This window comes from Lycium ferocissimum, chromosome 3, assembly GCF_029784015.1.
Source record: "Lycium ferocissimum isolate CSIRO_LF1 chromosome 3, AGI_CSIRO_Lferr_CH_V1, whole genome shotgun sequence".
NCBI lineage: Eukaryota > Viridiplantae > Streptophyta > Magnoliopsida > Solanales > Solanaceae > Lycium > Lycium ferocissimum.
The window spans coordinates 41116957-41133268 of NC_081344.1; the positions used below are offsets into that span (position 1 = coordinate 41116957).

General features: G+C 37.8%; 1 protein-coding gene across 1 annotated transcript; it reads left to right on the forward strand.

The window, feature by feature from the left end:
* The first annotated feature begins 1611 nt into the window (after window positions 1-1611).
* LOC132050230 (uncharacterized) lies at window positions 1612-9942 on the forward strand. Its single transcript, XM_059441375.1, has 5 exons — window positions 1612-2137; window positions 2246-2316; window positions 3774-3879; window positions 8827-8959; window positions 9562-9942. The coding sequence occupies exons 1-5, from the start codon at window positions 2049-2051 to the stop codon at window positions 9772-9774; spliced, it is 612 nt and encodes a 203-aa protein (XP_059297358.1). The 5' UTR covers window positions 1612-2048; the 3' UTR covers window positions 9775-9942.
* The last annotated feature ends 6370 nt before the right edge of the window (window positions 9943-16312 follow it).

Here is a 16312-nt window from a genome sequence, read left to right on the forward strand (position 1 = left end):
GTTGCTCTCCTAGACTGTAAATATATACATACATCTTTGCTCTATTTAAACAAATGACGCGAGACTTATGATAGTATTGGGTTAGGCGTTCAGCTTTTCTGGCTAAATTAGTTCCAGTTGTGCTCCTTTCCCTTTCTATTTCACCTCGGCACCCTTAATCCATTTTCTCTCTCTTCTTTGCTGGTTAAGAAAAGTAACTAAAGTTAACGGTGTTAACGTCAAGTTAGGTCTAGGGATTAAAATTGCACACTTTATTTAATTAAAGGTTAAATGTGCTTAGTGCATTAACACAAGGACTAAAATCATAATTAGGCAATAACTCAGGGACTAAAATAACCATTTTCCCTTTTTGTAAACGTAAAAATACTTGTAAATTTATATTTTTTGTAAAATCCCTTTGAGGATATTAAAAGTCATTAGTATAATAGAAAAATACTTATCAGTATCTTTTTACCAAATGCTTTAACTGTTTATTATTAATTTAACACTTTTATCTAAATATGTAACTAATTATATATAAAATAAATGTTAACACTTAAAAATACTTTTCAAACACTTGATACTTATGGGTAGGAGTGTCAATGATTTTTCAAAAACCGGTTGAACCGATCGAGCCGTACCGTACCGAACCAATTTTTAGGTTTTATTTAATAAAATCAAAAGTTTCGATATAAATCTATAACCGTATCGAAATTAGGTTAGATTTTTTTTTATTTTATAGAAATTACCAAAAAAATATCGAACCGAATCGAACCGAATAAATATATACGTAGAAAATATATTTTATGTATTAAATTTATAATACGCATTAACTGTTTTTACCTTGAGCCTTGCCTTGGGTTGAATTTAGATGGAGAGGGCTACAATTTAAATTTAAACCGACTCTATCCTATCAAAACAATATACAAAAGGTCTCAGAACATTACTCTACTTAAGGTAATATCACTTATCAACAACTGTAGAAGACTTAAAAGTCTGTTTTATCATCTTCTGATTTTTCTTCCCTCTTTATTTTTTCTAGTCTTGGAAGTGATTATTCAGTCCGCATAATATTATCTGTAACTTTGTCTTGTAAATTCTTTAGCTTAAAATTTAGTACAATTACTCTTTAACCTAAGCTTTACTAGTTCACATAATTTATAAATATTGGTCCATCTATTTCAAATTAACTGATTGGTGTGAAGATTACCAATTTAATTTATTGATATAGTTCTTCTCATTAACATTGTTTTAATGATAATGATATTCTATTAGAAGTAACAGTATACATTTAGTAGTGACATTTATTAGTGAGATTTATCGATAATGTTGCAGTTTTTGTTTATAGCTTTTTAATTCATAACTTCAGTTATATTTTGGAATTGCATTGGCCATTAGGTGGCCTTTTAAAATACTGAAAATTAACCAAACCGAACCGATATTGAAAAAATCGAGAAAATGAGACAATTTTGAAAACTCTGCTTTTCGTCATAGAAAATAAAATAATCGATATGATATAAATTTTATAAAATAACCGATTGAACCGTACCATTGACACCCCTAAGTTGGTTTGAATCCGTTAACGCGAGGGGCCCGTAAAAGTCTTCGGCTTTAGGCTTACGTATTTGCTTTTTCGCCTGAAGCAATAAATTCAACCAATCAATCCCACCCCTCATTTGTCAATATTTAGGCTTTAAAATAAATAAATAAATAATAAATAGAATAATTAGGGGGAACGTGGAAGGGAGTGGAGTTTAGATTCCCCCGTCTGTTTATCAGAGCTCTCTTTGTTTCATTCACATTAATACAGATCACCTCACATTTTGTCAAACCACCATACGACGTCGTTCTCGTTCGTTCCCTGGTAGCTCAATCAAGAATAATATAAAAGCCTTCCAGGAAGAGACAAAGTGTATTTGAAGCAGTTGAGTTCAAAGTGATTGATTATTTTGCTACTCATTTCCAGTCTTTGTATTGGGTGCGTGATCCAATATCCATATTTGTCATTTTGTTGCTCTGGTATAGTAACTCCATTTCCAATAAGTTTGAGTTGAATAGAACAGAATTGAATGGCTAATATGTTGAAACGGATAGGATTAATAGTGGGTCCATGGACTCACAAGAAGATCGTGGATCCTCTTCTCCAGATCCTACGCAGGTACTTCTATTCCTCAAATTCTACACTTGTAACTCATTATAAACACATTATAATGTGATCAATGTATGACAACATTTACATAGAGAGTTGGTGATGTGTGTTTTTCAGGGGTGCAGAGCCAAAGCAATTGGCATTCTCTGGGGCTCTTGGCGTCACATTGGGTCTCTTTCCCATTGTTGGTATGTTTTACACTTCTCCTCCTTTCCTACATATTTCATCCTACTATCCATCCGATAATATTCTATTTTATACTACTTTCAATCTTCCACAATTCAAATTCATTTAACTATTCATGTTTTCATTATCACATTAACCTTTTACATCTTTGAAATTTACTCTTCCACTACCACTAATACACAAGTCAAATCACTACCTTGTCAAGTCAAACACCATCATATATGGAGGGCAGTAATAAATTTGTCAAGATTAATAAAATGGAGTTAGTCTTTAATATCCCAGCTTTTGTTTTTAGCTATTGCTATGAAAGCATTACATGTTTGCTACCTTGAGCTCATGGTAAATATTTATCTCGTGTTCAATTCATTTCTTGTCCACGTGCAAAATGTTGAGACGCAAAGTTGCAATCAAGGAGGAAACACAAGATGGTCATAATGTTGTTCAGATGGACTGCCTCGTTTAAACCATCGAAAGTGGAATGGCCAGCTGATAAGAAAGCAATCCTTTTTCCTACCTACATTCTCATTTATGCGATTTAGATGTTGGACAAGTATAGAAGTCCACTTCAAAATCTCTACATTTAGTGCTTTACAATTCAAAACAGGCCAAAAGTTGGACTTTGGTTGTCTCTTGAGCTCGTACAATTACAAGGTATAGTTGAATTGCTTTTGCAAACGACAAATTTGTGTTAGTCTTTAATTGATTTTCCAAAGTTTCAGATTTAAATCCAATTGTCAAGGAAAATATAGTGATGGTGGTACTGGATATGACAATGCAGCTACCAACAAACATGAAACAATATAAGATTTATGAACCCAACCTTTATCTCTCTTAATCGAGGGACAACTTCAGGTCCTCCCGGATATTGTCTAAAAGTCAATTAAAAGCTTCCTTTTACTTCATAAGTTACCTTTAGAATGAAGTTGGAATCTATGTGAAAATTCTAGATATGAACAGAAAGATTTAGTAGTAATAAATCTTATAAGTTGGGTGTGAAAATGTAGTCAAACACGACCTTTGAAAAGATTTGGCGACAAATACTTTCACATACAGGTGAGTAGTGGAAATTGCAACAGATGGGACTACTCATATGCTAAACACTTTGCAACATGTTGACGACATAGAGTGTAGAGCACACTTTCGAGAAGCTACTGAGAGTTATGAGCTAAATATGGCACATCTATTGATAATTCCTCCCAGCCATGAACTACAGTGGACAATGACATCATACGTGGATTTGAGTTGTTCAAAGTTTCATTGCCTAGATCTAATTACTCATCAAGACGAAAGGATTTCAATGATGTCAACCTGTCAACGGAATCAACATAAACTTCTTTAAGCATTAATATTGCAAGTTATGATTTGGTTTCTCAGCTTTCTGGCTAGTGGCTGTAAATGATTAACTGGAATATTTCTTTTGCTATGGTTGCCTGATCTACAATCTACTTTACTTTGACAGGGGTTGCTGTATTTCTATGCGGGTTAGCTATTGCAGTACTTGGATCCATGTGTCATGCACCAACTGTGCTGTTGGCAAACTTCATTGTTACTCCCATTGAGCTGAGGTACTGAACAAAGGGCCTTTGTGCACTGTTTCTTTTTTTTTTTGGTCACAAAGACTGATGTGCCTCCCCTCAAAGTTTAAATAGGCGGTATCAAAGCCCCTTGATGATTGAACAAATATTCACCGGACCTCGAATTATGAAATATGGATTCGTATCATGATTTATTACTTGGTTCTGCCATAGATGTTCTTGTTGCTCAGACTTCTTTTCATCACTTTCTGAGTGGATAGACACGAAGAGTTCTGTGGTGTCTAAGAGGTTGGGGAATAAAATAAGGCAACATGTACGTGCTGAAATGTTGCATGTTTTGCTTCTGTTTCTGTTGGCTCATGTTTGAATAGAGCATCTGTGAGAATCTGTTGGTATGTGTAGTGGCCAAATTATTTTGAGGAAGCAAAATTAGAATTACAACTTTTTGGTATGTGTAGTGGTTAAATAAAATGAAACCATGAACATTTTTCATGTCATAACTTACAGCATATGGAACCACAAACCATGAATGTTTTTCCTTGTCTTGAGTTTTCATAGGAACTTATAAGTAAAACCAATTGTGCCTCTAGAAGTAAAGAGCCAGGGTAAAAATGAGAAGTCTTTGTTTCTACTAACCTAAAATAATCCATTTATGTTGTGAAGTATGAAGATATTTACAATATTAGTTTACTGGTAATAATTTGGCAGGAAGAAAGAGGTGAAAAGAATTATAATAAGAGTTCAAAGAAGAAAAATTAAAGAAAATTTAAACGGAGCGGGCGGTTGAAACTTTCGCGAGTTAAGATCAACCCACATCGCAACCACACCACAATCGACCGCTGCCATCCCTAACAATGGAGAAACACGTTAGAGAGAAGTGTTTTAGGATAAGTAGAAGTAAGACTGAATACATGCACTGCAAGTTTAAGAGCATGAGAGTAGCAAAGTTGAGGTGAGATTAGACGGGATTGCGGTGCAAAAATGCAAACAATTTTGATATCTAGGCTCGTTGTTTCAAGGAATGAATGATAGATGAAGATGTTACTCATAGAATTAAAATCGGATGGTCTAGATAGAGAAGTGCTACCGGGCTGTTATGAGATAGAAGGATGCTTACCAAAGTGAAGATAATTTCCACAGAACAGTTATAAGACTGACCTTTTGTTCCAGGAGGAATAGCCTCTCATCATATTGCAACAGGAACATTGGACATATTAGCGGGCCTATTCCATCTCAACGTCCGTCTGCCACAACGTCTATACAAAGGATTACGTATGGGAAATATTGAAACCGTCAATGTTATATGGTACTGAATGTCGGCTGCTAAAATCCAACATATCCTCAATATGAGTGTTGCAGAGATGCAAATATTAAGATGGATTTGCAGCCATATAAGATTAGATAAGATAAAGAAATGAATACATTCGCGAGAAGGTGCAAGTAGCATGAATCGAGGATAAATTGAGAGAGGGCCTTGAGATGGTTTGGTCATGTCTTGCGTCGACCTACAGATGCACCAGTAAATAGTTGTGAAAATATGTGAATGAAGGTGTTAACAGGGGACAATTTAGACCTAAAATCATATGGAAGGAGGTTGTCTTGAAAGAGCTACAATTTTTTTGGAATTAATGCAGACTTGGCATAAGAAAGGTCACAATGGAATAAAAAGATCCATATAGGTGATATCCACTAGTTGCGAGTAGATTTTAGTTTTGTTAGTATGTTGATATTGGACATATTGCTTTTCTAGCAGTATTTGACCTTATCATAAATATAGGCAAAAGACATAAATTAACCCTTAAACTATACCCCAAAAGTCATTTTCACACTTAAACTATCCTAGCGACCCATTACACACCTAATATATGGAAAAGTGATATTTGTTACTCCTCGTATAATATGACCCGGTTACACTGTGGGAGAGTGTATACACTCTCTCCCCACATCGCCACGTCGGTCCACACGCCCACGTCAAAAAATCCTCTAATTTTTAATTTGATATTTTTTTCATTTCCCCTCCTCCCCCATCCCCCCTCTCCTCCACAATTCCGCCACCCCCTTCTCCTCCACCTTCCCGCCACCCTCCAAAACCCTTCTTCTTCTTCCTCTCACTGCCACCCCACCCCTCTCTCTGTCACTTTCACGCCACCTCCACCCCCACCCCCACCCCCACCCCCACTTCCCAAACCTTTTTCTTCTTCATTTCACCATCACCACCACCGCCTTCATTGTTGCCCATTTGAAGGGCAATTCGTGCAATTTCTTCATTGCCCATTTGAAGGGCAGTCCGTGCAATTTTAACTACTCAATTTTAACCACACAATGACAAGAAAATCTTAAAAGAACCTCCTTTTTCAAATAAATCTAGGGGACCAAAAAACAGTAAGTCCAAAATAAAAAAATTGCAATTTGCCACTTTAAAATTTATTATAAGAAATCGCACGGACGGCCCTTCAATGGGCAACAATGAAGATATTGCATGAACTGCCCTTTGGGACTTCTAAGAAAATTAAGTGAAAAGATTAAAAAAAAAAAAAAAGAACCCAAATTGGCACCAGTTTAGCATTTTAGAATTTTTGAAAAATTTGAACCAAAAAGGAAGAACTTAATTAATTACCTGCAAATGTAGGGATTGAATCTCCGAAGAAGGAAAATAAAATCAAATCACATCAGCAGATGAGCATTCTCACGAGAAGAGGAAGAATCAACGCCAAGAATAATATGATCAAACCCTTCTTTGGAACATCTGATCTCTTTGAAATGCACGGGATATTGCTAGAACCCGGGAAGAAAAAGTTACGAAGGTATTTTGATTTTGGTGGTGGTGGGTTTAATAGTAGCTATTGAAATTAGTGGATGTGGTGGCTATTGAAATCTAGTGTTGATGATATATATGGTGAAGAAGGTGGAGGGGAAAGGGGCGGCGTGGTGGTGGTCAAATTTGGGGCTAGGGGCGGGGGTGGCGTGAGGGTGGAGGAGCGGGGAGAGGGGCGGGGGGGGGGGGGGCGGCGGCAGTTGAATGAAAAAGAAAAAGATGAAGAAGAAAGGAAGGAGAAAGGGAGGGTTGGGTGGGGATTAGAAAAATATTTTTTTAAATTAAAAGGAGAAAATAATAAATAAATTTTAACTAAAATACGCGCTTTTTTTAAAATTATTTTTATAATTTATGCCACATCAGCTTGTAGGGTGGTAATAAATTCAGTTTTTAGATGTTCAGGTGTGTAATAGGTCGCCTGTATAGTTTAGGTGTGATATCGACTTTTCGGGTATAGTTCAGGGGTGTTTTGATGTATTTTGCCCATAAATATATGCAAGTAAAAATGTAGAGAACCTATCATTATTCTTTGTATATAATTTAACTTAGTTTTGACTTTTAATTTTTTTTAGTTGGCATGATGATGATATGAGATGAGTTTAGATAGAGAAACATGGTCAATGAGAATTCATATTTCCCCAACTTGTTTGGGACTGTGGCGTAGTTGTTGTATGAACCAATTTCAGATCCAAACTATCAAATCTTAGCATTTAGCTTGCAATAACAAAGAAACTTGAGCTTAGACATTCTTCTGTAGGTTCTCTTGTATGCTTCTTGTATATTGAGTTGGTACTACCCGTATGCCAATAAAATCTGCACGCCAAAAATGTTATGGGGACAATATAGATCTTTTTTTTTTGGGCTTGGGTGGAGGGGTCACGATTTCCTGCCTATGATGTTTACAGTGAGATGGGGATATCGATGATGATGTTTCACATCATATTAGTGCAGGGTGGATGAAATGGAGGCTCGCTTTCGGAGTGCTGTGTGACAAGAAAGTGCCACCAAAACTTAAAGGCAAGTTCTACAAAGTGGTGGTTAGACCGACTTTATTGTACGGGGCGGAGTGTTGGCCAGTCAAGAACTCTCACGTTCAGAAGATGAAAGTCGCGGAAATGCGAATGCTGCGATGGATGTGTGGGCACACTAGGAGGGATAGAATTAGGAATGAAGATATCTGGGACAAGGTGGGAGTGACATCGGTGGAGAACAAGATGCGGAAAGCGAGGCTGAGATGGTTTGGGCATGTGAAGAGGAGAGACACAGATGCTCCAGTGCGGAGGTGTGAGAGGTTGGCTATGGACGGTTTTAGGAGAGGTAGAGGGAGGCCGAAGAAGTATTGGGGAGAGGTGATTAGACAGGACATGCCGCAGTTTCAGCTTACTGAGGATATGACCTTAGATAGGAGGTTGTGGAGGACTCAGATTAGGATAGAAGGCTAGGTTCCTTATCTTTTCATCCTAGTAGTTGTAGTTTTGCTCATTCGTTTATTGCCATTTGATTTCTGCTTATATCTGTTGGGCTGTGTACTTCTAGTATCTTATTTATCTATGGTAGCTAATGCTCCTTTCTTTCCAGACTGTTCTATCATGACTTTCTCGCTTTTGTTATTCCTCGTTTTCATATTGTTTTTGATATGCTTGTCCCTATCTGACCTTTTGTATTGTTTCTCTCTTGAGCCGAGGGTCTTTCGGAAATAGCCTCCCTACCTTTCAAGGTGGGGGTAAGGTCTGCGTACACTCTACCCTCCCCAGACCCCACATTGTGGGATTCTACTGGGCATGTTGTTGTTGTTGTTGTTGATGTTGATGTTTACAAGTAAGGGGTACATACAATCAACTTCTGTTCTCAAAAGCCTGAACCTGTGATGACTTCTTCAGCAGGATTTCTTGGGGGGATTTTATCAGGGAAGATGCAGGTTTATATGCACACGTTAGTTCCTCCTGTATGAAAAATAGCTGGCGTCAGTTTTGAGGTCCTTCCAGAAAAGGATTTTTTTTAGCTTCTGGTACAATGAGATAAGTTGGAGGTTATTTAAGTGAGTAGTGAATTGTTATTTGCTTTCATCTGATTTTTGGTCTTCCTCTCAACCATGTTGTCTTTAATTTTTCTCAATACATTTTTAGTATCCTCATTCCTTTATGTGCCTCCCACTTTTGCAGTTTGGTGATTCCATTTCTACGTTTAGGTGAATCTGTGAGTGGTGGACCTCATTTTGCCTTGACCTCAGATGCATTAAAGAAGGTCTTGACTGGTAAGGCATCGTGGGAAGTTTTGCTGAGCATTTACCATGCGGTGGGTAAACAAGTTCTCATTTTAAGCGTCTTTTTCTCATATAAGTATTATCTTCTGATTGTTGCATTGATGGTCTACTTCTTGAGCCTTAAATCGATAGTGTAGTAGTGCTGTTTGGCCAAGATTTTTGGAGGTCAGAAATGCTTATTATAAAAAAAGTGAGGTGTTTGGCCAAGCTTTCAGGAGGAAATAAGGACTTTTGGGGAGTAGCAGAAACTGTTTTTCAGAAGCTAAAAAAAAAAAAGTAGTTTTTGTACTTTTTTGAAAAACACTTTCGGCCAAATACTCAAAAGTGCTTTTCAAATTGACTAGGAGCCAGGTGACAGTAATTATGACTTGCCAATGGATAACGTGCAAATTTATCAGCATCTTTATGGCTGTGAGTTTTACACGATTATCTAAGAAATTACTAATCCAGTAATTTTGTCTAACTTCCAAGTCAAACCTCTATAGAAAAATATTTAGACAGGGTCTCTGCTGTACAATCTTGATCCTGATGTATGTTTCCCGTCTATTCCTTGTATTTTTCCTCTTCTTTTTAGATTAAGAAGCAAGAAAAAATATGTTCTTCTGCTGATTTTCAATGATGAACTATTTTACAGTTGTTGGGCTGGCTTGTTGCTGTACCATTCATCCTGGCAGGGGTTTATCTACTGTTTTTGCCATGTTTTACAATCTTGGTTCGTAAATTCAGTAGTGTTCCACCAAGCAAAATCACTAGTGTTCCTTCGAGCCCAAAGAGAGCTGTTCCTCCCAGCCCAAAAAAGGCAGTTCAACCCCTTACAGAAGTCAGGGTTAAAGTGAGGGATGTTTAATAGTCATTGAAACCAATGTATTACTAGCATTTCTGTACATGCATCAAGTTCAGAGGAACTGACATTGAAAACTGCTGCAAGTGATATTAAAATTATGTTGTCTCTTTCAATTACCCTTCTACAGCATGCAAGTATTTTCTTTGAGATTAGCAATATATTTAACGAGAATTTCTTGCCATGTATACAATTCTTCTCCACTGCCCCTATAAGGCCACAAAGAAATATAAAGAAACTATAGGATTTCTCAGCTTCATTTCAAGTGTTTGATTATGTAAAAAGGATTTTATAGGCGCTAAGCACTATGCGCGTATTAGTGTGTGGTCGAACTTTTTATCATTGATGTACAATTACCTTTTGAGCAAAAACAAAAGAGAAGTTATTGACTTTGTTGTCTAATTCACTATATCAACCATGAGTACGATTAAAGGTCTTACACTAAATTTTCCATATAATGTAGCCACGAGTAACAAATATGTCAGAACGATCCTAAAAGAAAGTTTAAGCTCTATATGTCACGACCCAAATCGCTTAGTCGTGCGGGCACCCACCATTTCCCACCTTGATAGACGAATCCGTCCCTTAAATCACTAATTCAACAACAATAAAGTAAATAGGACCATAGAAATATATGTCTCAAATGTAAATATAAATAAGTGCGGAGTACAATACTAATACAACCCCAAGGAACTGGTCTGAATACAGTACAAGAGCCAGTACTAATCAACTGCAAGTCTGGAATAATACAAAGTCTCAAAATACGAATATTGTCTCAGAATCCAAGAAAAGACAAGTATAAAGAAAGAGTCTCCGGGCTGCGGATCCATCAAGCATGCTCACCCTAGACACTCAACAGCAAAGCCTCGGGAATCAGTCGCGAGGAGGGGATGTGGAACCTTTCACGTACTCTGCACCCATAAAAGAATGCAACAAGGTAGTATCAGTACAAACACTATGTACTGTTAGATATCATAGGCTGACAATAGTTAGCTAACATATATAAAGGAAGAGATTGAAAAATAGACATGCTCACAATCAAGTATAAACACAACATAGTCCAAGAATAGCAACTCAAGTACAGAAAGATCAAGTTCGAAACCAACAGGTATGAGAATGTAATAATGAGTGCATATGCAATGCAATGGCCAATGTAATCTCCGTACGCACATGCTTCGGGCGGAATACCTCCACGCCTCGATAGTCATGACCCATGGGGGACTCGCGAAGTCCATGTACCACTCTCGCTATCCCTCAAAGACCTCGGGCATCAGACACTTTCTCGATCCCGGTAAAGACCTCGGGCATCGGCCTCTCATCTCTCTCACCATCATCAGTACCAAGTCTCAGCTCATATCAGTGCATCACGAAAGATGAGAATGAGTGCTATGCATAGTATAAATGCTAAATGGTAACATATCAAAATCAATCGTGCCACACGTGGACACATATCTCAGTATCAATAATAAGTCAAATTCTTTCCTCTATCCAAGATAATACCCAATAAGTGAGGGATAGCAGTTTCAAAATCATGATGAGGCAACTAAGTATCAAGTCTAATATCACACACATGGCAACAAGCCAATAGATCACAACAAGGCAACAAGCCCACAGTCAAACAACAACACCAACCTAGGTAATCCATCCCAACTTCATACCCGAAGGCGTAACATGCTTTCTTGGACAATCACTAACTCTACATATGCTTCGCTAACCGAAGTCTAACCATAAGGTAAGCCGTAACCTACCTGGCAGCCGAGCGGGAGCCACGAACAATTAAATCTTCACCTTGCCTTTCCGGAGAGCCCTCCAAGTACTCAAAGTCTATCCATTATCGAATTCTAAGTTAGAAATAAGAAGCATCGATACCCATATTGCTATACTATCTTTCGAATCAAAATCAACTATACAAAAGGGGGAAAATGGGCCCACAAGGGCAAAACGGGTATTTCAAAGGTGAAATTGATAACCCAACGTTCTAGAGGTTCAATTTACTCTTCAATTGCTAAATTAACTCAGGATTAGGTAAATTTCATCATCTAAGTCAAAACCCCCAATATGAGTATAAACCCTAACTTTCAATCTTTCAAATCATCAACATGAAAGGAAGATTCAAGCCTATTAGTCACTAATTCATCAAATTCCATGCTTAGATTATCAAATCCATCAACAAATCTCATTTTGAAAGACTAAAACACAAATAATGAAGTAAACATCAAAACTCATCTTCCTTCTTAAGTTCTATAGATTTTCTATCATGGATTCATGCTTAAGGAAGGTAAATGAATGAAATCTAGATTAGAGAACATACCCTCAAGAGAAATCTGGTTGAAACCTCCTCAAAGATGCTTAGGTCCAGTAAATGTAGGGATATGAAATGAAGGGTTTTAACTTAGCATTAGGTCCATGACGTTCGCTGCAGCGGTCACTTGTCCGCTACAGCAGAACCGCACCACCGACCCTGCACACGCTACTGCGAGTCTGTTACAACGGATCCCCGTTTGTTGTGGTGACTCACCATGATTCCTCACAACTCGCCATAGCAGACCAGGACTCGTCTAGGCGAGTCTGCTATTGCGCATAGGGTGCCGCTACGGCGGACACCAGACACCAGAAAATTTCTGGTTTTTCACTAACTCAATCCCAAAATCTGACAATCACACGAGACCTCCCAGATACAAACCAGACATGCAATCATACATAAAAATACGCTACGGACTCACTCGTGGTCTCGAAATTTTCAATGGAGGTCTATTTGACCGGGTCAACACCCAATGGCCAAAGATCAACTTTCCAACCAATAACCCAAAACACTCTTGAGTGCCTCGGGAATCGAACTGAACATCCCACCAGGTCATAATCGACCATCTAGACCTCTCGAAATTGACAATTTTCAAAAAAGGTCTGTTTATCCAAAAGTCAACTATTGGTCAAACGTTTTTCACTTTAAGGCCCTAAGTCCCAAAAGTCAGCATAAATCTCGCCCGATCACCTTGGGGTCTATACCACCCATCCCTGCAGGTCAAAATTGTATTAATAGGGCTCGGGGAAGGGTCAATGGGGGTAAATGGGTCAAAAGCGCTATAACGACCAAACGAATCGTTACATCAGATACCAATTAAACAATCGCTCATCCTTGAGCGACAAGGAAAGAAATGGGGAAAAGTACCTGAGTTAGCAAACAACTGGGGATATCTGGAACGCATATCAGACTCAATCTCCCATGTAGCCTCCTCAATAGGACTGTTACATCTCAGAGATTTTGGATTGTTGCATTGTGCGTAGACTAATGAGAGCTTAAGGTGAATATGAAGTCCTTACGAGGTTAAGGAAAGTATTAGATAGCTTAAAGTGTGTACCATAGGATTTTGAAGTCATATGAATATGTGAAACTAAGTTCGTTGGAGGAAGTGAGATGTAAGTCATGTTTGGAAAGGTTTTCTCTATAATTGAGCTAGTATTTATTTAGTAATGTCTTGAAGGCCTGCTATAGGGACTATTGTATGGGTAATGAAGTGTTATATAAGTGCCAAGAAGGTTCCACAAGGATTGGAGGTCTAACGGATCAACGGGAGTGAGTTTGGAAAATATGGGTTGTACGACCACTTATACGGTCCATATAACTTTATACGGTCCGTATAATAGTCCGTATAACATTCTAGAGAAGGGTAAATACCTGGTGGTATTATACGGTCACTTATACGAAAATAAAGTTATACGGACCGTATAAGTGTCCGTATAATCTCGTCGGGCAACTTTTTTATGTTGTTATAAATAGATGACCCAAGTTCATATTTTTCATTTCCCACATTCTCCACAACCCTTGAGAGCTCTAGAACCCTTCAGTACATATATTCCACATAAACTCAAGAGAAATCAAAGATCGAGGGGCAAGAATCAAGATATCCATGTGTTGGAAGACTTGCTAGGGTTAGTAGACTTTAAGAAATTTTTGGGTATTGAAGCTACGGTTTTCATACAAGTTGATAACTTGCTTCAAAGCTCATTCCTTTGAGATAAAAGATTAGTTTTCATGCTTATTCCATGTTATTAAGAATGCTTGCTTGTTGGATAACTTGGGTGAGGGAAGAAAGTAGAAAATGAGGTCCAAATGTAGATTTCATGATATTTTTGAGTAGTAAACTAACTTGAGTCATGATTCTTAGTATGATATGGATATAATATTTCTATGAAGGGTATTAATGATGACAAGGAAGTGTTGTATAAAATTCTGCAAAGGGTGGATATGAAGTTGTTGATGTAAGTTGAATGTGAGAATGAATTTTGAGACTTAATGGAATATGACTACTTGATTATGATATTGTGGATGTTATTATGGTTGTTTGGTTGTTGTTTTGTGATATGGTAGAAGTTGATGAAATAGGGGAGATGCTGCCCAATTTTTGTTAGTTCATGAGTTGCTCTAGTTTGAATTCAATAGTGTCTTTAAGACTTAACCATAGTATGAATCCTTTTAAATGTAGATTTCTCAAGCTTTGGAGGTGAACGTTAAGTAGTTAAGGAGACAAAGAGGTATGTAAAGCTAAACTTTCTTTCTTAAGGCATGATCCCATTGATGTATACCTTCACGTGAACTCCATAATGTCTCCCATGATGACTTCCTTCATAGAGTCACTAAAAGCTCATAGTTCTTGGTATTCTTATGATACCATTGGTTCCATCCTATGATAGTTGATCCTCTAAGGCAAAGATGTAGCGAAAATGATGATGACGATGATAACGCTCCTACTAATGTAACTCTCTCTCTCTCTCTATATATATATATATATATACACGTATATGTCTAAAGCTATATTGTAATACCGAGTCCCTTTGAGGCCGGGTATGTTTCACATCGAGTCCTATAAGGCCGGGTATGATATCTAACGCGCGCACCACTGCAGTTGGGTACGGATAACACTGAGCCTTGGTAGGGCCAGGTTTGTATAACACCAAGCCTTGTCACGGCTGGGTATGTAAGACACTGAACCTCTATGGTCGGGTATGGTATTTGTCATGACCCAACCGGAGGGCCATGACGGGCACCCGGTGCTAACCCACCCAGGCACCCCTCATCGTACATTCACATTTTTCATCTAGGTGAGCCACATAGCTTAATCATAATTTCTATCCATCATTCATGCTAATCTCGTTGGGCAATAATACATTCATAACATGATTAACAACTAAGCCCATATCAATGTACATAAGCCGACGAGGCTATCAAAAAGATATACAAAATATAAGCCGACAAGTGCTAAGGACATCTAATCATACACAATTGTCTACGAGCCTCTAAGGAGAGTATGTCACATCATATAGTGGGACAGACCCCGCCTTTCCCATGGGTATGTACACAAAAGAATAATACCAAAAGCTGTAGCTCCGGAATGAAATGGAGCTTCTCTATGTAGTCCCTGAGCAAGATATCTATGGATCAAGCCTGTCTCCCTGTCCACCTGCGGGCATGACGCAGCGTCCACAAACAAAAGGACGTCAGTATGAATAATGTACTGAGTATGTACAGTATAATCAACATCATAATATGAGCATAAGAGACAGCACAAGAAATAGCACAGGATAGGGGATTCGGGGAGTAGTAGAGCCATCATCATAATTACTTACTTGTCTTTCATAGGGACCTTCCATTTCTAATGCGTGCTTGTGTACATACATATATGCGTATACCTATGTCTATATCCGTGTACATATTTATGTCCATGATCATATACATATTCGCATCCATTTTCATATCCATATTCATATACATATTCGTATTCATATACATATCCGTATTTATATACATATTCGCATCCATAACATACCCGACCATGAAGGTTCGGTGGTTTCACATACCCGGCCATGACAAGGCTCGGTGTCATACATACCTGGCCCTACCAAGGCTCGGTGTTATCCGTACCCAACCGCGGTGGTGTGCGCGCAATAGATATCATACCCGGCCATATAAGCTCGGTGTTATATAATAGTCATATATACTTAGACACGTTTACATAAAAGTCCATAAGTATCATCAATATTATTTCCATCATCGTTTTCGTTACATCTATCCTTATAGGATCAACTATCATATAAAGGAAGTACTAGTATCGTGAAAGTATCGAGAATCATGAGCTTTGGTACTCTTAGAGGTAGAGTCATTTATAAATCATTATGGAACTCATGAAAGGATATATATACATATATAGCAAGGGAACCATGCCTTAATGAAAGAAGGGTTAGCCTTACATACCTCTTTATCTCCTTAACTATTTAGCGTTCACCGTTGAAGCTCGAATAATCTACATTTAGAAGGATTCATACCGTGGTTAAGCCTTAATGAAACTCTTCAATTCAGACTAGGGTAATTCATGTTCTAATGAAAATTGGGCAGCATTCCCCTATTTCGTCAACTTCCACTATATCACAAAACAACTCTCAAACAACCACAATAATATCCACAATATCATAATCAAGTATTCACATTCGATTTAGCCTTCAAAATTCATCCTTGTGTTCAACTTATGCTAGCAACTTCATACCCATT